Below are 21402 nucleotides of genomic sequence, written 5' to 3'. Positions count from 1 at the left end.
AGATTAGTCCCCAGGGAAGATGAGAGGTATCACTGAAGACATTTAGATTGTGATTCACAGTGCCGATCGCTTCTGTGGGGAGCTACAAAAATTTCATTTCGTTGGCATTTGCTCTTTAGCCAGAAAGCTTCCAGGCAGCTGTACAGCTACGCATGTTTGCCATTTTATAACCAAAGCAGTATCCACAGTGTACAACGGAAAAGATATTAAGACAAAAGCATGTGCACACATGTGCACGCACACACGCACACACACCATCAGATATTTTCTGAGCCCTGCTATGTGCTCTGGGGAACAAAGAAATGGGTAAGATTTTGAGGATTCTGCTAGGACAGAGGTAGGAGTTACCATGAGTAACAGTCATGGTTATAGAAGCTCATACTTGACGACGTACAATGTGCCAAGTCCACATGCTTCACATATATTAACTCCGTAACTCAGCAGCGCGTATAAAGTATGTGAGTTACATTTTCTTTGTTGTTGCTCAGTGGCTAAGTCATGTCCGACTCTTTGCGACCCCATGGACTGTAGCCTGCTACACTCCTCTGTCCATGGGATTCTCCAGGCAAGAATGCTGAAGTGGGTTGCCATTTAGTTCTCTAGGGGATCTTCCTGAATCAGGGATCGAACCTGTGTCTCCTGCATGGCAGGTGAATTCTTTACCACTCAGCCACCTGGGAAGCCCTATTCTTACTTTACTGATAAGGAAACTGAGGCCCTGAGAGGTTAGGCACTTGCATTGTGTCACAGAGTTGGTAAAGGGGGGAAATGGGCTTTAATTCTGGCACTCAAACCTCTGAGTCTGGGCTGTACTGGGACCAGGTTAGGGCTTTGGGAGATGAAATCCCAAAGTGGTCCAAGGTCTTGAAGCGCTTCCACAAGCCCATATGTCTGGGTGTGATGGGTCTTATCTTCTGCCTTGTATTCACATTTGCCCCTTGTCTCAGGGTCTGGTGTTTGCTGTGTGCTGTGCCTGGGGTCCATCCCCTGCCCCCCGTCTGACTCTGTCTCATCCTCAGATCTCATCTTCCATGTTGCCTCGCTGCTCCATCCACCGCAGAGCTTTCCCACCCACCAGTTACTCCATCCGTGTTCACCCTGCTTCTGCAGTACCGAGGAGCACAGTGTGTGATGAGCTTGGTGGCTGACCTGTTCCTTGTCTGTCTTGCCACCATCCTGTAAGGTCTTTAGGAATGGGACCTGCAGCCTTGTCCACCGTTGAATCCAGGTGACTTGCGGGGCACCTGTCATCAGAACAGACTGACTGAATGAGGGGAGGAGGCAGAGCTACATACACTTGCAGGGGAGGGGAGTCAGCGTGTGAGCTGGGCCCAGAGGGACAGATGGCATCCCAGCAGGAAGAGCTGGTAGAAAGGAGCACAGCCCCTGGAGGAAGGGGCAGGAAGGCACTGCATTCGAGGAGCTGATACAGATCCACGTGGTGGGAGCCTTTGACGTGTCTTATGCAGGGCTCTTCGGTCTCAGCCTCAACATGGGCTGGATCCTTCTTTTTGTGGGGCTGCCCTTGAAATGTGGGATGTTCAGCACCATCCCTGGCCACTGTCCACTGGATGCCAGAAGCACCATCCCCCTCCCAGTGTGACGGATGGGTATCTTCCCTGGTTTAGAGCTTCTGGTCTAATGGGAACAGTAATCAGTGCAGCTGGAAGAGTTTCAGGCAACGTTTTAGCTCCAGGTGCCAGCAGGAGCGAGGATCCACTGACATCTTCATTTATCCTTTCACCAAATGTTTACTGAATGCCTCCCGCCTGCCAGGAACCGTGCGACACATGCTGACAGTATGCTGGAAAGGGAAAGCAAATGTGGACCGTTTCTCATGGAGATTGGAAGGCGGTGGCCCTTTAGCGAGGGAGTGTGGTGATCAGGGTGAGCATTTTAGGAAGAGTCTGGTGGTGGTGACCGGCTGAGGTGGCACAGAGCAGGGAGTCCTGCACGGAGCTGTCATGGTGGAGCTTTCCCCCACTGGGAAGGATGAAGCCCTGACCTGCAGGGGCGGCATGTCAGTAACACTGAGTTAATTCTCTTTCTAGTCCAGTGGAGAGATGTGGCCCCTGTAGTCCCAATTCATGTATTATTTTGAATCAGTTAACAGGAGTCACAGCATTGAATTCTTAAATATTCTGATAATGCAGTGAAGTGTTATACTGATAGGAACCTTGTGAATCAGACCGCCCACTCTCAGACTTTTTCTTTTTCTATAATTTTTCATTTTTGACCATGCTGGGTCTTCACTGCTGCGAGGGCTTTTCTCTAGTTGCAGCTTGTGGGGGCAACTGCAGAGGCGGCGTGTGGGCCCCGCTTTGCAGTGGTTTCTCTCATTGTAGCGCACAGGCTTAGTTGCTCTGCCGCGTGTGGAATCTTCCCTTAACCAGGGATGGAAACCGTGACCCCTGCCTTGGCAGGCAGATTCTCAACCACTGGACCACCAGGGAAGCCCAGGCTCTCAGATTTTTTAACCACTGTCTTGTGATTTTAACTCTGTCTTCCAAAAGTCACACTACATTTAGAATAGGAGACTTTCATTTATAAAAAGAAAATTCAGGGCACTTCCCTGGTGGCCCAGAGGCTAAGACTCCACACTCCCAGTGCAGGGGGCCTGGATTCAATCCCTGGTCAGGGAACCAGATCCCAGATGCTGGAACTGAGAGTTCACAAGTCACAAATAAAAGACCCTGCGTGCCACCACTAAGAGCAGCCAGATAAACAAACAGAAAAAAGAAATTAAAGTAAATTCAGAAAGCTATCTGTCATTGTATTCCATCTTGAATTATTTGGGGTTGCCTATAAAAGAGCAGGTTTAACACACCATGAAAACATAAATTATTAGAGTATCAGGTATTAGTGACATGACTGATTCCTGTAGGCCTTTTCATAGTTGGATATTCATTTGCTTTTGGGGGTGCATTTATTATGGTTACTAATTGATTAACTGGTAAGAATGAAAAGATCAATAAAATTTCTAATTCTTGGTATGTATATTGAAAGGACAGCTTTCATTAACAATTGACAAATATGCCCCAAAAGTGTAATAAAAATGAGAGGAAATATATTGGCAGAGACAAATCCAAGAAGACATTTAGTTTGTGATATTGATGTGCAAAATGTAAAGAAGGATTGCATTTGAATCCCTGTCTTTTAGTCAGGATACTGGCACATAAACAGAATCTCATAGGAAGGAAGGATTCTTGGCAGGGAATTGTGTGAATTTTAAAAGGTGTTTAAGATTCTTTGTGTAGAGTCTCTTTGCACTTAATAATGCTCAAAGGAGACTTGCAGGCCTTTCCTGACCATGCTTTAATACCACCCAGAATCATTTTTATCCCTTGATTTTGAAAAAAACTGCTTCTATGGCAGCCTCTGTCTATTAGCAGAAATTTGTAATTGGCCAAATATTGTTACTCTGTATACGATGGATGAATCAAGTCTGATGGATTAACCAGGTTTCTCTCTAAGGTGTGTTTATCCTTTAAGAAGTATTTTTAAATCAATTTTAAAATTTGATGTAGGCTCTGGTAACATTCTAAATTATGGCAGTTTATCTTGGTAGCTTGGAGCTTGTCTGTTTCTGGCTTGTCATTTGAGCAGAGCTCAGCACTCCTAGCCAGATGAGTCTTCTCTGTAATTTTACCGTTGTGATCACCTGCCCTGAAGTCAAGGCTCTGTGGCATAATCGGTCTGGTTCTGCCCCTCACCCCTTGTTAGTCTCGAGCAAGTTATCTACCCTTGACCTCGTGAGCCTCCTCTTCTGTACCTCTAAGCAAAATGAAAGGGTTACCATAGATAAGGGCTTCTCATCCCTCATGGCTTCAGGGAGCAGGTGGTGAATGGGGCCAGGGGTGGACTGTGGTGAATTCCAGAGCATTTACTATTCTCAGTACCTGCCATTCATTGGCACAGCCCATTTGGGCCTATTGTGGCCAGATTTTCTATGAGACTCCAGGAAGCCAGGTGTATGTATGAAACTCATGCGCTTAAACTTTTGGCAGCAAATTCAGAATCTTATAAAGATTGCATGGGCCAAACAGAGCACATCTGCTAGGCAGATCACATCCAGAGACCTGGAGTGTGTTATCTCCAGGGGAGATTACCAGTTAGCATCCTACAGAAGAAAGAAGTCCTGGGCCCCAGCCTGTGACCCTGAATCAGCCCTCTGCTGTTGGCAGGGTCTGTGTGCTTCGCAGCTTCCTGGGGAAGAGCTCCGGGCCTTGCCAGCATTGGCTTTGTGTACTGCCTTCTAATTCACCAAGATGTGCCATTTAAAGGAAACCCTTTGGAGACAAAAACGTCTTTATGGAGGTGGGCAGCTTGCAGGCAGCCCAGGGAACATTGCATCTTTTTCATGCATGGCTCTCTCCTCTCCAGACCAGCCTGGAGATTCTGAACAGTAGAAGCCACTGCTCATAAACTGTGTAACCTTAAACTTGAGCCATGATTAAGCTGTCTAGACAGGCCTCAGTATTCCCCACTTGGTTAAATGAGAAGGATGCTTGAAGTAACTCCCTTGAGAATCCCTCCAGCACAATTTCCAGTTCTTTAGGGGGGAAAGGTGGGCTTGTAGGAGATAAGCCTTCAGCCTTCATAGGATGTTTTATTTTAGTCACTGAGTTGTGTCAGACTCTTGTGACCCCATGGACTGTAGCCCGCCAGGATCCTCTGTCCTTGGGATTTCCCAGGCAAGAATACTGGAGTGGTTTGCCATTTCCTCCTCCAGGGGATCTTCCTGATACAGGGATTGAACCCGAGTCTCCAGTGGCTCCTGCATTGGAGGCAGATTCTTTACCACTGAGCCACCTGGGAAGCCCTTGTTACATAGCAGTAGATAGCTAATATACCATCTCTTTGAATTTGTTTAAAAAATTAATATTGAGGCGACTTCCCTGGTAGTCCAGTAGCTAAGATTCTGCTCCCAATACAGGAGGCCTGGGTTCAATCCCTGATCAGGGAACTAGATCCCACATGCGGCAACTAAAGATCTCAAGTGCTGCTATGAAGATTGAAGGTCCCGCATGTCACAGCTAAGACCTGGCACAGCCAAATAAATAAACATAAATATTAAAAAAGTTAATATTGAAAAAATTATATTCACTGTAGACATTCATGTGTGTTTGCCGAGTCCCTTCAGTCACATCCAACTTTTTGTGACCCCATGGATTCCTGCCAGGCTCCTCTGTCCATGGGATTCTCCAGGCAAGAATACTGGAGTGTGTGCTGTGCCCTCCTTCAGGGGATCTTCCTGACCCAGGGACTGAACCCATGTCTCTTAAGCCTCCTGCATTGGTAGAAGATTCTTTACCTCCAGCACCACCTGGGAAGTGTGTAGACATTCATGGCAGATGTAAGTGTTTTAGTTAAATGAATGTATGCGTTACTGTGTCTTAACACTAAGAACTGTATAGGCCTTATTCAGAGGTTTGTGTCAAATGTTTCAAAAGATTACAGCCTTGTTTTGACACCATCAGGGTCAGAAATGAGATCTTAATCAACTCATTTTATTCTTTAATCCATTCATTCTAAAGTACTTAGTTTATCTCAAAGTTTGGTCTTACCATAGTCATCAATTAGAGTTCCCGGCTGCATACTTGCATCAAATTTGGACAAAGAAAGTACCCTGTCTGTTGTGCTTTTAAAAACACACATTTGTGTAGCACACACACAGTTCTAATGGGTGTTTTCATTGTCTGCATTGATGTGTGAAAGTCTGAAGTGTCAGATCACACTAATTAGTAATGAATTCCCCAATTAAGTTCTTACCTTGAATCTTGGAATTCTTACAAGTAAGTAAGTAAAGTTGCTCAGTTGTGTCCGACTCTTTGCAACTCCATGGACTGTAGCCTACCAGGCTCCTCTGTTCATGGGATTTTCCAGGCAAGAGTACTGGAGTGGGTTGCCATTTCCTTCTCCAGGGGATCTTCCCAACCCAGGGATCAAACCCAGGTCTCCAGCATTGCAGACAGATACTTTACCGTCTGAGCCACCAGGGAAGCCCAGAATTCTTTAAGGAATATTGAATTGGTTTTGAAAGGTGATTTAAAGGAAGAAATGATTAGATAGTAATAGATAAGATGGAGAAATGTTTAGATGTAACATTTAGATGTACATTTAGAAATGTAAGATGGCATCACCAACTCAATGGACATGAATTTGAGCAGACTCCAGGAGGTAGTGGTGGACAGAGGAGCCTGGAGCCCTGCAGTCCATGGGGTCACAAAGAGTCGGACATGACTTAGCGAGTGAACAAGAACAACCTGAGCTGGACATAAGCAGGACATCAGAATGAATAGGAAAATATGCAAAACAAAACCAAAGCAAAACAAAACCCGTACCCACTAACAGCAACAACAGAATCCCTCCAAGACATTATTTCAATTTAGGGGAACTATTTCTTTCCGTCTGTTTGATATAAAACACGTTCAAGCAGTTCCTTGGTTAGTTGCACGCGAGTGCTTTTCACAGTTGGATCTGCATAAAATCACCTGGGGGTTTGTTAAAGTGCGGATTCTAGGTCTGGGGTGGCAGGCTTTCCTGGACCAGGCCTTGAGGACTGAGGTGGAGGCTGAACCTCGCCCCTGTGCCCAAGCAGTCTGCACCTCCTAGCTGCTGTCTGCTCATCCTCACCTTCTCCCTCAGGCTCCACTTTCAGGTATTTCTGCTCCTTCATTTGGGTTGTCAGGCGTTTACCAGGCTGTCTCACACTTAGGCTTTTTCGGACTAGGAAAATTTTTTTAAATGAAGTTTTTTGTTTTTGTTTTTTTTTAATTTTATGTATTTATTTTGGGCCTTTGGTGCTGCACGTGGGCGTTCTCTAGTTGCAGTGAACCGGTTTCTCATTGTAGAGGTTTTCTCTTGTTGCAGGGCACATTTAGGCTCTTTCGGACTAGGAAAATTTTAAAAAATGAAGTGTGTGTGTGTGTGTGTGTGTGTGTTTTGTTTTATTTATTTTGGGGCTTTGGTGCTGCTCATGGGCTTTCTCTAGTTGCAGTCAACCGGCTTCTTACTGTGGAGGTTTCTCTTGTTGCAGAACAGCAGGTTGTCTTGTTGAAACAAGTTTCTCTTGTTTCTCTAGTTGCAGTGAGCCGGCTTCTCACCGTGGAGGATTCTCTTGTTGGCTCCGGGACACACGGGCTTCAGTAGTGGCGGCACTTGGGCTCAGTTGCCTCAAGGCCTGTGGCATCTTCCTGGGCCAGGGATCAAACCCCTGTCTCCTGCATTGGCAGGTGGATTCTTAACAACTGGAACACCAGGAAAGCCTCCTGTAAGCGTTTTTTAAATGCCCCGATTGTGTATCAGGGAGCTTTAGGGATAGACCTCACTGTATCCAGACTTCGACGGTTTCAGCCAGCAGAACAGTGCTTTCCAGGATTCTAAAGAGAGAAGCTGGTCTGTTCTGGGTGTGTGTGGGGTTGGGGGGCAGACATTTGCTCTGCCCTGGAAGGGAGGCGTTGTAAGCTTTCCCAGGCTCTTGTAGGTGTCAGTCAACTAATACCTGAGACCTGTCCTGGGGGCAACTCTTGACTTTGGTGAAATAACTTAATGCAGATGTGAAGAATTCACTTTCCTAATATAAAAATCTGCCCTTCTGAGGGGGCATGGAAGGTATAAGTTTACAAAAGATTCCTCCATCTGTACTCTTACCAGCCTCAAGTATCTTTAATTCAGCCTTGATTAAAATCGAGACCAAAGACCACACAGACTTCTGTGGCAGGAACTTTAAGAGGCTCCAGGTGCTTCTGAGAACGCAGAGCCCTGAATCAACAGATTGCCTTTATTAGAAGGATAAGGTAGATGAAACAGTGACATGTGAGCTTTCCTTTGTTTTGGATCAAATCTGTTTATTTCGTGCCTTGTCATCATAAATTTGAGATTCTAAGCTTTTACTGAGTAAACGAGTAACAATGAAAGATTTAATACCTCCAAAGACTACTGACTTTCCAGGACTATGACTCTTTGTCATAGAAAACTATGTTTGTTAAAATGTTACTGTAGAAAACTGTTTATAAATTTTATTTGTTGTAGCAGATTGATTTATGCCCCAACCTTCAGATGACGATTATCACCCTCCCTGTTTAATTTATCCAGTTTAAACTGCTTTGCAAACTGCCTCAGAAACAGGAAAAGCAGTGAAAAGCATTCATCAGCACAAAAAGGTTACTATTTAAGTGAAATGAATGAATAGTGCCAACAATGAACTTTAAAACACAAGTCAAAATCTCAGTTTTTTCACGACACCAACCTTAAACTTGTGAAGAAGTGTTGCTGACCCCTTCCTGGCCCTCTACATCTGATCTGCGTAACAGATATTTTTAAAATTAATTTTATTATTTTTCTTATTGGCTGCACTGGGTCTTCGTTGCTGCTCTCAGGCCTTCTCTAGATATGGTGAGTGGGTCCTTCTCTCTGTTGTGGTGCGCAGACTTCTCACTGTGGTGGCTTCTCTTGTTGCAGAGCTCTAGGGTGCACAGGCTCCAGGGGTTGCAGCACGTGGGCTCAGTAGTTCTGGTTCCCAGACTCTACAGCATAGGCTCAATAGCTGTGGCAAACGGGCTTAGTTGCTCTGTGGCACGTGGCATCTTCCCGGACCAGGGATCCCCTGCCTTGGCAGGTGGATTCTTAACCACTGGACCACCAGGGAAGTCCTGATGTATGTTAACAAGTTACCCCAGGAACTTGGCAGTTTGAGGCAGCTAAGTCACATTATCTCCCATTTCCCATCAGAAATCTGGGTGCAACCTAGCTGTGTCCTGCTGCAGGGTCTCAGGAGGGCTCTGTCAAGTGTCACCTGTGGTGTGGTCTCATCCAGAAGCTCGCCAGGGCGAATCCTCTTCCGGGGCACCCACGTGCCCGTGGCGAGTTTCCGTTCCTTTCAGGTTGCTGCATGGGGAGGGCTCGGGTCTTCACAGGGTGTTGGCCAGAGACCTCCCTCAGTCTCTTGCTACATTTGGGCTATTCATCTTGGGAGCCTTTTCCCTTCAGGACATGCGCTCCAAGAGAGAGTGAGGGAGAGCAAGCAAGATGGAAGGCAGGGTCTTTTGTTTTGTTTTTGCTTAATCTCTCTCCTTTTCAGAACCACTACACTGAGGTGTGAAGACATGTGAAAAGCTGTACATATTCAGTGTGTCCAGCTCAGAGAGTGGGGGATAACTTTACACCTGTGAAACCACCACTCCCATAGACATCTGTCATAAACGTGCATCTCCTCCTGAAGTTTCTTCCTGCCCACCTTATTTTGTTGTTTTTGTTATTGTGTGTGTATGATGATAACACTTAAGATCTACCTTCTTAGCAACTTTTAAGTCTCTAATACCATATTGCTAGCTGTAGGCACCAACCTGTATAGAAGATAGAACTTACTTATCTTGGATAACTGAAACTTTGTTGTTGTTTGGTCACTAAGTCATGTCTGTGTCTTTGCGACCCCACGAACTGCAGCACACCAGGCTTCCCTGTCTTTCACTATCTCCCGGAGTTTGCTCAAACTCATGGCCACTGAGTCAGAGATGCTGCCCCCTTCTCCTGTTGCCTTCAGTCTTTCCCAGCATCAGGGTCTTTTCCAGTGAATAAGCTCTTTGCATCAGGTGGCCAGAATATTGGAGCTTATCACCACCCTGTTTTCCTCACCCCCATCCCCAGCTCCTGGAAACCACCATCCTGCTCTCTGCTTCTATGAACTTGACTATTTTGGATTCCGCATACAAGTGAGATCATGCAGTGTTTGTCTTTCTGTGTCTGGCTTCTTGCATTGGTGTCCTCCAGGTCCATCTATATTGTCCCAAATGGCAATATAAGGGCTGAATAATATTCCCTTGTGTGTAAACACATTTTCTTTGTCCATCAAGGAGCATTTAGGTTGTTTTCACAGCATACCCAGGATATGCATACAGTCTCTGGAGACTCATCCGGTAACTGTATTCTGCTTATTAGAGGCAAGTTGCTAAGCAGGTCCAGGTCCAGCCCACAGTCAAGGGGAGGAGATCGCACGGGATGTGAATATCAGGACTCAGGGGTCTTTGGGAGCATTCTGGATTCATTCTGCCACGAGTAGTAAGCGCTCAATGAATGTGAGTCAAATTTGTGGTAGTGCTGAGCTGCTGTCCTTGGCAATGGGATGCACACAACAGGGTTTCATAGTCCTTGTTCAGACTGAGTTCAGGTCAGTGGTGATTTGACTGAACAGCTAGGATTCTGAGCTGTAGGTCAGGAACCGGCAGATTAGCACACATATACAATTTGTTCTGGCCAAGTATGTATAGGTAGTTTTGTTTGTTTACATGCTTGTCTTCTTAAGCTCTGGAAGAGGAGGAAGAAAAGGAAGGGAGACCTAAAGCCTGAGATCCACTCTTGAGATGATAGTAAGCTAGGCATGGTGGGTGGGAGGGTGACCATGGAATTTTAAAAGCTTGTGTGCGACATCTGAATCTCAGCTTAAATGACACCACTTCTCAGTGCATCCAATTTAAATTAGCTATTGTGTGCTGTGCTAAGTCAATTCAGTCATGTCCAACTCTTTGCGACCCTGTGGACTGTAGCCCACCAGGTTCCTCTGTCCATGGGATTTCCCAGGCAAGAATGCTGGAGTGGGTTGCCATGCCCTTCCCTAGGGGATCTTCCCAACCCAGGGATCAAACTCTTATCTCTTACATCTCCTGCATTAGCAGGTGGATTCTTTGCCACTTGCACCACCTTCCCCCTTAATCCTCTGCAGAGCCCTTGGCACCCTCTGGCTACCCTCTCTGTGTATGTCCTTATTTGCTGCCTCTCCTCACGAGAACTAAGCTCAGGAGAGCCGGGACCTCGCCTGGCTTGGTCCCCTCGTGTGTCAGCACGTCACACAGGGCCTGGCCAACAGTGGGCTTTCAGTAAATATCGAGTAAATGAGTGAGATGAACACAGAGATGTGAAATGATGCCAGGGGCTTTCTGGAAATTCTAGTATCCTCTTGACTTCCAGAGCAAATGCCGTTTATGCAGCTCACCTGCAAAATACAGTCATTTGTTCAAAAGAAGACAGTCTCAAGGTCACAGGGTAGTTCTGTCCTGGCAGCTGATGGCTGGTGGCCGTCAAGCAGGTCGTGTCACCTCTCTGGGCTGAGAATAAAATCTTGGGGGGTGAGTGAGTAAATGTGTTCAGGCTGCTCTGTCCCCAGAGCCCATTTGGGCAGAGGAGGCTACATGTTTTCAACATTGGTCTGCCACGTGTGATTTTGTTTGAAGGAAGGATTCTATGGCCAAAGAGAAGTTTGAAACCACAGTTTGAAACCTCTGTGCCCACCGATGGGCATTCTAGCTCTGCAGATGCAGACACTGCTGGCAGATTAGGATAGAGGCCTGTGGCCCCCGAGGCTTTGGTAAAACCAGGAGGCAGGGCACTCTGGTAACCTACTTCAGGTGATATAAGTGCTTTACAAGAACGTAAAGAATGAAAGATTCTGGTTCCCCCACCCTGACCCACAGCCTCACACCTCACTTTTATGCCCACATCACGCTGCCTTGGAAATGTTAGCATCTTTTTTTTTCCCCCACATTGACTCAGATTTCGTTTTTGGCATTGCCTTTCTAACCAGATAGCCAGAGCTTCTGAACTCCAAATTTTGTGATTAAATTTCTGTCACATCCCTTGAAACAGCGCAGATTGTGCCATTAAAAGATTTGACAGCACTTCACCTAGTCATTTAAACGTAATACTTCTGGCAACTTTCAATTTGCAGTATTTTAAATTCTAATTAAAAAACTACTGAACATTAATATGCTCTAAACCTCTGTGATACCTCTGTGCTTCATCTTGGCCATCTAGTTTTTAAAGAAACAGCTTGGTTGCGTGACTGTTAACAGCCCACGTGGTTTTTTTTTTTTTTTTATCCTCCCAGCTTTTGGGAATCACCGGGTCCCAGGCATAATTAGTAAAAATCAAAATCCTCTAGCTGATGACAGGAAAATGGTATGTTTGAACAGCAGCTTATTAAAATGACCTACTTAATTTAAGAAAAATACTGTATCCACTCGCATGATAACCTGGATGCTTTCCCTGACAGATTTTATAATATTTCTTCTCTCCTTTTCTTTCTTTTTAAGAAAAGGAAAGGGAATGGAAAGGCCCGTTCTACTTCATCCAAGGTGCAGACCCCCAGTTTGGACTGATGAAGGCCTGGGCCACTGGGGACTGTGACGACGGTGGTGATGAGTGGGAACAGGAGATCCGTCTGGCTGAGCAAGCAGTCCAGGCCATCAACAAACTGAACCCCAAGCCCAAATTCTTTGTTCTTTGCGGGGACCTCGTCCACGCCATGCCAGGTAAGACTCGGGCTGTCGCTGTGATCTTATCTCCTTCCCGAAAAAAAAAAAAAAAAGATCTCTCTTAAAAAGACATCTCTGCTCAGTAACGGCTCATTCCTTTCTCTTCACAGTGGTTGCAAGATCGTCAAATATCAGAAAATACACACTCATTTTAGTTTTAGAATGGCAAGGTTAATCACAGTTATAAGGCAGAGCCCACGGTTCTGATTATCTGTGCTTCCTATCTGATTATCTGTGCTTCCTATGAAAAATAGAACAGATTCCTATGTGTCATCTTTCTTCACTTATAGGAGACAAACTTGAATTGCTTTCAGATCCCACATCCATAAACATAATCTTCTCCTTTCGTTTCCCTCCTTCTTATGCTTTTATTTCTCCTGTCTTTGTTCATGCTTTTTCAGTTTCAAATGACAAGCTAACTTGAACTGGATTAATTTTTTTTTAAGTTTGTATTGCCTTGCATGTGTGCTCAGTTGCTTCCGCCATGTCCAACTCTTTGCAGCACTATAGACTGGAGCCTACCAGGCTCCTCTGTCTATGGGATTTTCCAGGCAAGAATACTGGAGTGGGTTGCCTCGCCCTTCTCCAGGGGATTGTTACTTTCTGGTACTGTTAAGTCCAGAGGCAAATTTGGACTTCAGGAATGGCTGGATCTAGGGGCTCAGAAGTTGCTATCAGGACTCCATCTCTTCCTCGCTCAGCCCTGCCTTCCTCTGAGTTGAATTCATTCTCCTGCAGGCACTCTCTAGGTAGTGGCTCCTGGGAGCTCTAGATTTATGTCCTTCTAACTGAAACCACAACAGAAAGAAAGTGTCTTGTTCTTGATGGCCCAAAGTTCCAGACCAATGTCCATCCAGTTCACACAGCCCCATGAAGCCAGGGTATGGGAGCAACTCCATGGCAGCCAGGTGGTCAGAACAGGATGGTTCCCCTCAAGAAAAAGTGAGATGCTAGGAATATGAACATAACAGATACCTTCTAGAACTCTCCTCCTTTTTAAATTTCCCTTTCCTACTCTGACATCATTCTCTCCAGGCAAGGAGAAAACCCAGTGAGCAAGTATAAATAAGTAAGCGGAAACCACCCCTGCTCGTCTAGGAGGCAGAGCAGGCACCTCTGATCACTCTCCTCTTTGTCCTGGTCTCTGCTTGCTGAGCAGAGTTGACCCAAACACCATTGCAGAAAATGCTGCGGCTGCTGTGGGTGTTTGTTTTTGGCTAATGTTACCTTGTAAACCCAGAGTCTTTGAGTCTTGCTATGATTTATTGATTTATTTTTATTATTTTCTTTTTGGTCACACCATGCAGCCTGTGGATCTTATTTCCCTGGCCAGGGATTAAACTTGTGGCACCTGCAGTGAGAGCACAGAGTCGTAACCACTGCACCTCCAGGGAGGTCCCCAAGTCTTGCTGTGACGTCTAGCGCCTTTAGAAGCCGAGGTCGTCTACAGCAAGCCCGGGTGCATTCATTCCTCCCCACCAGGGCTCTCTTGTCCTGCAGCCTACCTATCCAGAGCAATCCAGGGTGAACGTGTGAGGCTGGAAGAGAGGCTGCCCAGAATCGCTCTCCCTGAAGTCCAGGGAGTGTGGCCAGCAGGGAGAACCCTCAGACCTTCCCACATTCTACATTGGCTCCTGTTTTACACAAAGTCACGATTGTGGACATACTCGTGTCCTTGACTCCCCCTGGGAGACCCAGTGATGTCACCCCTGGAGAAGCAGCCTGTCCTTCTCTTTGTTGTTGCTGTTTAGTGGCTAAGTTGTGTCTAACTCTTTGCAACCCCATGAACTGTAGTGCGCCAGACTTCTCTGTCCTCCACTATCTCCCGGAGTTTTCTCAAACTCATGTCCATTGGGTTGGTGATGCTCTCTTACCATCTCATACTCTATTGTCCCCTTCTGTTGCCTTCAATCTTTCCCAGCATCAGGGTCTTTTCCTGTGAATCAGCTCTTCACATCAGGTGGCCAAAGGATTGGAAAAGCTTCAGCATCAGTCCTTCCAATGAATATTCAGGACTGATCTCCTTTAGGATGGACTGGTTGGATCTCCTTGTAGTCCAAGGGACTCGCAAGAGTCTTCTCCAACACCACAGTTCAAAAGCATCTATTCTTCAGCGCTCAGCCTTTCTTATAGGCCAACTCTCACATCCATACATGACTACTGGAAAAACCATAGCTTTGACCATACAGACCTCTGTCAGGGGTGATGTCTTTGCTTTTTAATATGCTGTCTAGGTTTGTCATAGCTTTCCTTCTGAGGAGCAAGCGTCTTTTAACTTCATGGCTACAGTCACTGGGTGGAAAAGGGGGAAGACAAGACGCTGGATCAAGGCCTGCATAGGGCTCATGTGGCCACGTCTGTGGAGATGCCGGTTCCACATCTGCCCCTGATGCACTGGGGACACTTGGCCATTCCCCTTGCCTTATTGTTTTTAAACCTTATTTTAGTTATTGTTTCTGGCTGCCCTGGGTCTTTGTTGCTGCACGCGGGCTTTCTCTGCTTGCCCTGAGCGGGGGCTAATCTCTAGTTAGTGTGCAGCTTTCTCTTTTCGCAGAGAGTGGGCTCTAGGCATGCAGGCTCAGGAGTTGTGGCACACGGGCTTTGTTGTCCTGAGGCATGTGGGATCTTCCCAGACCAGGGATCAAATCCGTGTGCCCTGTGTTGGCAGGAGGATTCTTAACCACTGGACCACCAGGGAAGTCCCCTGCTCACCTCCTTAGAGCCTCAGTTTCTGAATCCAGAACTCACTGATGGCAGTTAAAATCTAAAACCTCAATAGTCTGGGGCAACCCAGCACAGGGCAGAGACTCTCTACCTCTGTGCATGTGAGCATCTCAGCAGCTTGGCACAGAAATGCGTTTTCAGGATGGTGCTGAGTTTTGTAGAGAGGTAGAATTCTTAGCTGCCAATGAACTTGACCACCCTTGGTGACTCCTGGCTGAGGGTTCCCCTGTGCTGAGATCATACGGGTCCAAAGTGACCACAGAGCACCCCAGTTTCAAAAGGAATTAGAAATCACAGCAGGACTCAAGAGTCTTAGTTTACAAGGTAAATGCCACTTCCAAATGGCCTGATTTGCAGTCAGCTGGTTTGTCTGGACCCGTCTGGCCCGATACATAGTGTAGCATCAGCTCGAGCTCTCAGTCCGGACCACACAGTGAGGCAACTTCTGCTTTTATTGGACACTTGAAACAGATTCCAAATTTACTGCTTTTCTGTCCAGTGGTTTTTTTTTTTTTTTTCCTTTGAAAATAGAATATTATGAGACTCACTGGGATTATATAACATGTTCTTGTGGATGTTTACCAACTTCTCTGAATTATGTTAATGTATTCAGTCTTTTCAAAATAAGGTTTAAAATAAAAGCATTCTATGTGATTACACTGCTTTTTAAATAAAGTGTACTGAGCATAAGTAAATGTAAAGATGGAATTTTTATGGTCAACCCTACCAGTTGGTCAGAAGACCTCGAAAATGTAAACTGGCAAACTTCTGAGAACTGGTTTTATATTCAGTGTGACCCGAGGAGAATTCGTGTCTGTTTTGAAGATTTGGACTATTCTGTGGAATGGTAACTGAGCCAGTGAAAGGACTGTAACTGTTCTGAATATTGTGGTCTGAGGCTTAAACAGAACGTTTTTGAAACTCATTACCATTTTTTTGCATTTAATTGCATTTTTTAATATGCAGTTGGTGGCTTCCCCCTCATTTAGCTCCTACACAGGGGCAGACACTAGAAAAGTAATTATTTGCTTTGACCGCTTAGCACCATTGTTAATTATCAAATGCGTATATTAATAGGCAAATAAAATCAGAGAACATACTTTTGAATCGACCATAAATATTATCTTGGGCCAAGTAGTTTTAAGTTCAAGTCAGAGAAAAAAAACTTTACAAGTAATGCTTTTTCTAATGGAAGTCCTAGTATGTTTTTTCATTCTAAATATCCATCATAATATCCATTCGTCTGCAAACATTTATTGTCTGCAAACTAAGTGCCAGTTTATAGCCCTAGACGCTGTGGATGCAATAGTTAGAAAGGAGAGACCAGCCCTTCCAAAGAGCCTGGAGTCTAGCAAGGCAAGTGCAGAACCCAGGATGGTTAAGAGGTGCTATTGGTGCCAAGACCTGCAGGAAAAAGCCTAAGAAAGGCAGGACGAAGCCTATTTAGTTTTGAAACATGTTTTCATTCTGCTGGCATCTTTTAGGTTATCTTGGTATTTTTCTTATTTTATAAAGCTTCTCTGGGGGATAAACCACATTATAAGTAGCAGATGAAGACCTGTACCAATATTGAGACCATTGATTTTTCAGTCCTTCACTCTTGAGCCCAGGGTGACTTTCTTTGGCCCTCCTGACGTGGAGGCATCGACCTGCTGGTGCCGTCCCCAGGAGCCTTGTTAGGTTTCAGCAGTTACCGTGAGAAGCCGACAAATGGGGCTGTGATGATACCATTAGAGCACAGGAGAGTCCCTCCAGCCTTTGGAACCACTTGTTATTAACACACGTGTCTGTCCCTGTTTGGTAACAAGGGCTCTAACCAAAGAAACAGATAATGGGGAGGAATTCTTCCCTCAGTACAGAGTCTCCTTGGAGAGTTCTTTGTTTACTGACCTTCACAGGGGCAGCTGTTACATGATATCTCTGCAGTTGATTCAGCCTCTGAAGCCTTCTGTTACATTTTTATGTAATGAGGCAAGCCTGTGTTGTTGTTGTTGTTGTTGTTGTCAGTTGCTCTGCTGCTGCTGCGTCGCTTCAGTCGTGTCCGACTCTGTGTGACCCCATAGACGGCAGCCCACCAGGCTCTGCCGTCCCTGGGATTCTCCAGGCAAGAACACTGGAGTGGGTTGCCATTGCCTTCTCCAATGCATGAAAGTGAAAAGGGAAAGTGAAGTTGCTCAGTCGTGTCCGACTCCTAGCGACCCCATGGACTGCAGCTCACCAGGCTCCTCCGTCCATGGGATTTTTCCAGGCAAGAGTACTGGAGTGGGGTGCCATTGCCTTCTCCGTGTCAGTTGCTCAGTCATGTCTGACTCTTTGCCACCCCGTGGACTACAGCACGCCAGGCTTCCCTGTCCTTCAGTATCTCCCAGAGTTTGCTCAAACACGTGCCCATTGAGTCGGTGATGTCATCCAACTGTCTCGTCCTCTGTCATCCCCTTCTCTTCCTGCTTTCAATCTTTCTCAGCATCAGGGTGTTTTCTAATGAGTTAGGTCTTCACATCATGTGGCCAAAGTATTGAAGCTTCGGCTTCAGCATCAGTCCTACCAATGAATATTCAGGACTGATTTCCTTTAGGATTTGACTGATTTGATCTTGAAGTTCAGGTGACTCCAAAGAGTCTTCTCCAACACCACAGTTCAAAAGCATCAATTCTTCGGTGCTCAGGTTTCTTTATGGTCCAACTCTCACATCTGTACATGACTACTGGAAAAACCAGTGCTTTGCCTGTACGGACCTTTGCTGGAAAAGTCATGTCTCTGCTTTTTAATACGCTGTCTAGGTTTATCATAGCTTTTCTTCCAAGGAGCAAGTGTCTTTTAATATTGTGGCTGCAGTCACCATCTGCAGTGATTTGGGAGCCCAAGAAAATAAAGTCTGTCACTGTTTTCATTGTTTCCCCATCTATTTGCCATGTAGTGTTGGGACTGGATGTCCTGATCTCCGTTTTTTGAATATTGAGTTTTAAGCCAGCTTTTTCACTATTGTCTTTCAGCCTGCCTTGCTGCTAAGTCATGTCCAACTCTGTGCGACCCCATAGACGGCAGCCCACCAGGCTCCCCTGTCACTGGGATTCTCCAGGCAAGAACACTGGAGTGGGTTGCCATTTCCTTCTCCAATGCATGAAAGTCAAAAGTGAAAGTGAAGTCGCTCAGTCGTGTGTCCGACTCAGCATTAGTTTAATAAGTGCTATACTAGTTTCCATTGGAGAACGCAATGGCAACCCACTCCAGTGTTCTCACCTGGAGAATCCCAAGGACGGGGGAGCCTGGTGGGCTGCCGTCTATGGGGTCGCACAGAGTTGGACACAACTGAAGTGACTTAGCAGCAGCAGCAGCAGCATACTAGTTTCCCAGGTGGCTCAGTGGTAAAGAATCCACCTGCCAATGCAAGAGATGCAGGAGACCCAGGTTTGAGACCCAGGTTTAATCCCTGTGTTGAGAAGATTCCCTGGAGAAGAAAATGGCAATCCACTCTATTATTCTTGCCTGGGAAATCCCATGGACAGAAGAGCCTGGCGGGGCTGCAGTCCGTGGGGTCACAAAGAGTCAGATACAACTGAGCACACGGCACACTCTGCCTGGTATTGCTATTTAAAGTTTGAGAAACTAGATTTGGGGACTTCCGTGGCAGTCCAGTGTTAGGGCTCTGCTCTTCCAATGCAGGGGGCACTGATTCCGTCCCTGGTTGAGGAAGTAGGATCCTACATGTCACACAGCCACAAAAAAAAATCCCAAACAAACAAAAAGCAACTCTAGTTTTCAAATCAGCTCTGGCCCAAAGCATTTTATATAAGAACGTGTGAACTTGCAGTGTTGATCTTACGGAATTTATAGATAAAGCAGCCTTTCATCACTAGAAGCAGAAAGCTCTTCCTTCCCTCCCGTTTAATGTCGTCTCCCAAGTTCACCTCTGCCCACCCATTGCGCAGTGGCCACACTTTATTTTCAAAGTTAAAAGTGTTCCCAGGCAACTTATATTTGAAGTTGGGGGACCATTCCTGTTGGGACCAGAGTGACTGAATATGAAAATGAAATTGAATTTGGAAATTTCTGACGAATGGAAAGAGAGGGTCCGTGCACAAAGATGATGTTTGCTACAGGTAACTGCAGGATAATCCACTTAGGTGGAAAAGTCTTCACTTCAAGGTAGAGAAGACTGGGTTTCTGCAGATACGGCTGTGAAAGGTTGGAGGGTTAAAGGGACCAGCGGTGTGGTGATTAGGCGTGGGGACACTGTGCGAGTGAACAGCAGAACTGCTGACATGTGGAACTGCGTTTTCCCGTGAGACCTGGAAGATTCTATTTCATCTGGTTTGGTAGCCCCTCACCTTAATTAGGGACTTCCCTGGTGGTTCAGGTGGTAAAGAATCCGCCTGCAATGCAGGAGACCTGGGTTCAATCCCTGGGTTGGGAAGATCCCCTGGAGAAGGGAATGACAACCCACTCCAGTATTCTTGCCTGAAGAATCCCATGGACAGAGGAGCCTGGCGGGCTACAGTCCATGAGATTGCAAAGAGTCAGATATGACTAAGCAACTAATGTACACACACACACACAGACACACCATCTTATATTAGATGTGAAGGGCTGGGCCGAGGTCCAGATACAAGTAGCCCTGGCCAAATGACTGTCAAGATTCTTTCCCCACTGCAGATCTCTGATTCCGTGATGAATGGGTGGAACTGGGCAATACAGCAAGATGGAACGCTTTGGCGTGCTTGGCATCAGGCAAAGAATAAGCCATTTGTCCTCTGGTCGTTCACACCATCCAGGAAGGCTGGTGTTCATTTTCCCCAGCTGGGCAGGCGCAAACACATGAATGTAATTCTGGCACAAGACAGACTGTGATAAGTAAAGCCTTAGAGGCACACTTTGGAAAACCAAAGCCAGGATTAAGGCTGTGGTTGGGAAAGGCTTTATCACCTCCTTCCAACCTCTACAGTTCACCTTCCTCCAAGCCAAGTTGTCTGTTCCTAAAGGGCAGCAGATGTGTGTATGCGCTGGTGTGTATTTTTATCTCACACCCAGCACTGTGGGTATGCGAAGGGTGTGAATCAAATGAACGGAGGTCAAGTGAATCACTGTATGTTTCCCAGAGTCCTTAGCAAGTGGCTGGCACATGGTAGGTACCGGGTACCAGTTTCTGGATTAGATGAGTAATCAGTTCACTTATTTAACACATCTCTATTGAATGCTTCGGAGAAGGCAATGGCATCCCACTCCAGGATTCTGGCCTGGGAAATCCCATGGACAGAGGAGCCTGGTGGGCTGCAGTCCCTGGGGTCGCAAAGAGTCAGACACGACTGAGCGACTTCACTTTCACTTTTCGCTTTCATGCATTGGAGAAAGAAATGGCAACCCACTCCAGTGTTCTTGCCTGGAGAATCCCAGGGATGGGGGAGCCTGGTGGGCTGCTGTCTATGGGGTCGCACAGAGTTGGACACGACTGAAGTGACTTAGCAGCAGCAGCATTGAATGCTTGCTCTGAACCAGGCACTGTTCTGGATGCCTGTGCTACATCAATGAATGAAACATACAAAAGCTTGTGCTTGACCTAGAAATAAGGAATAGGGACACTTGGAAACATGAAGTTTTTATTATTTTTGATCATTCTCATCTTTTGTAGGATTGAAACTCAGGTAGCTGTGGATCTGTTTTATTGTTATTTTATTAGATTTTTAAATTACACAAGTAACATGGTGCTTCCCAGGTGGCGTAGTGGTAAAGAATCCACCTGCCAATGCAGGAACTGCAGGAGATGTGAGTTCGATCTCTGGGTCGGGAAGATCCCCTGGAGTAGGAAATGGCAACCCGCTCTAGTATTCTTGTCTGAAAAATCCCTTGGCCAGAGGAGCCTGGCGGGCTACGGTCCATGAGGTCACAGAGTTGGACACAACTGAGTGACTGGTAACACACAAACAATACGTGAATGTGTTCTTTCTGTAAAGATTTAAAATCTATAATGTATCTGTGAGTATAATAAACTGTGTAACCCCCACCTAGATCCAGCCGATGGGGTCACCATAGTTGAAGTATGCATGTTTTTGAACAACCTGGTCTTATATAAATGTCATCATTCTATATACACTGTTCAGTGCCTTGCTTTTTCCCCTTGCATCCACCAGGAAAATCCTTTTACGTTGATACACAGAGGCTTATGTCAGGCTTTTAATAACTGCATTGCATCCATGCAATTTCATTGCAGTCCTCTCTCCTCTCAATTCTCCTCTGGAGTGATCATCTTAACAGTGCTGCCAGCAGAGATTCTTCTTGTGTGCTCAGGTCAGCTGTTCTTTATGCTTGAAGTCAAAACGGATCGGCTGGTTTGAGACCTGCTCCAGCACTTGCAGTGTGTGAACACCGGGCAGTT

The 21402-nt window shown here is 46.0% G+C and overlaps 1 protein-coding gene across 8 annotated transcripts in view; it reads left to right on the top strand.

Annotated features, from left to right (window-relative positions):
- CPPED1 (calcineurin like phosphoesterase domain containing 1) overlaps positions 1-21402 on the top strand; it is a 139024-nt gene that overhangs the window by 15364 nt on the left and 102258 nt on the right. For 5 of the 8 annotated variants that reach the window (XM_055561160.1, XM_055561155.1, XM_055561153.1 and 2 more), the window contains exon 2: positions 12087-12305. In XM_055561160.1, the coding sequence (XP_055417135.1) occupies positions 12087-12305 (219 nt within the window). Of the gene's footprint in view, positions 1-6515; positions 6662-6808; positions 7274-12086; positions 12306-21402 lie in introns of those variants that run through there. The other 3 variants (XM_055561159.1, XM_055561158.1, XM_055561157.1) reach the window with 3 other exon arrangements.

This window comes from Bubalus kerabau, chromosome 23, assembly GCF_029407905.1.
Source record: "Bubalus kerabau isolate K-KA32 ecotype Philippines breed swamp buffalo chromosome 23, PCC_UOA_SB_1v2, whole genome shotgun sequence".
Classification (NCBI taxonomy): domain Eukaryota; kingdom Metazoa; phylum Chordata; class Mammalia; order Artiodactyla; family Bovidae; genus Bubalus; species Bubalus kerabau.
This window is presented reverse-complemented; position numbering and strand designations above follow the sequence as displayed.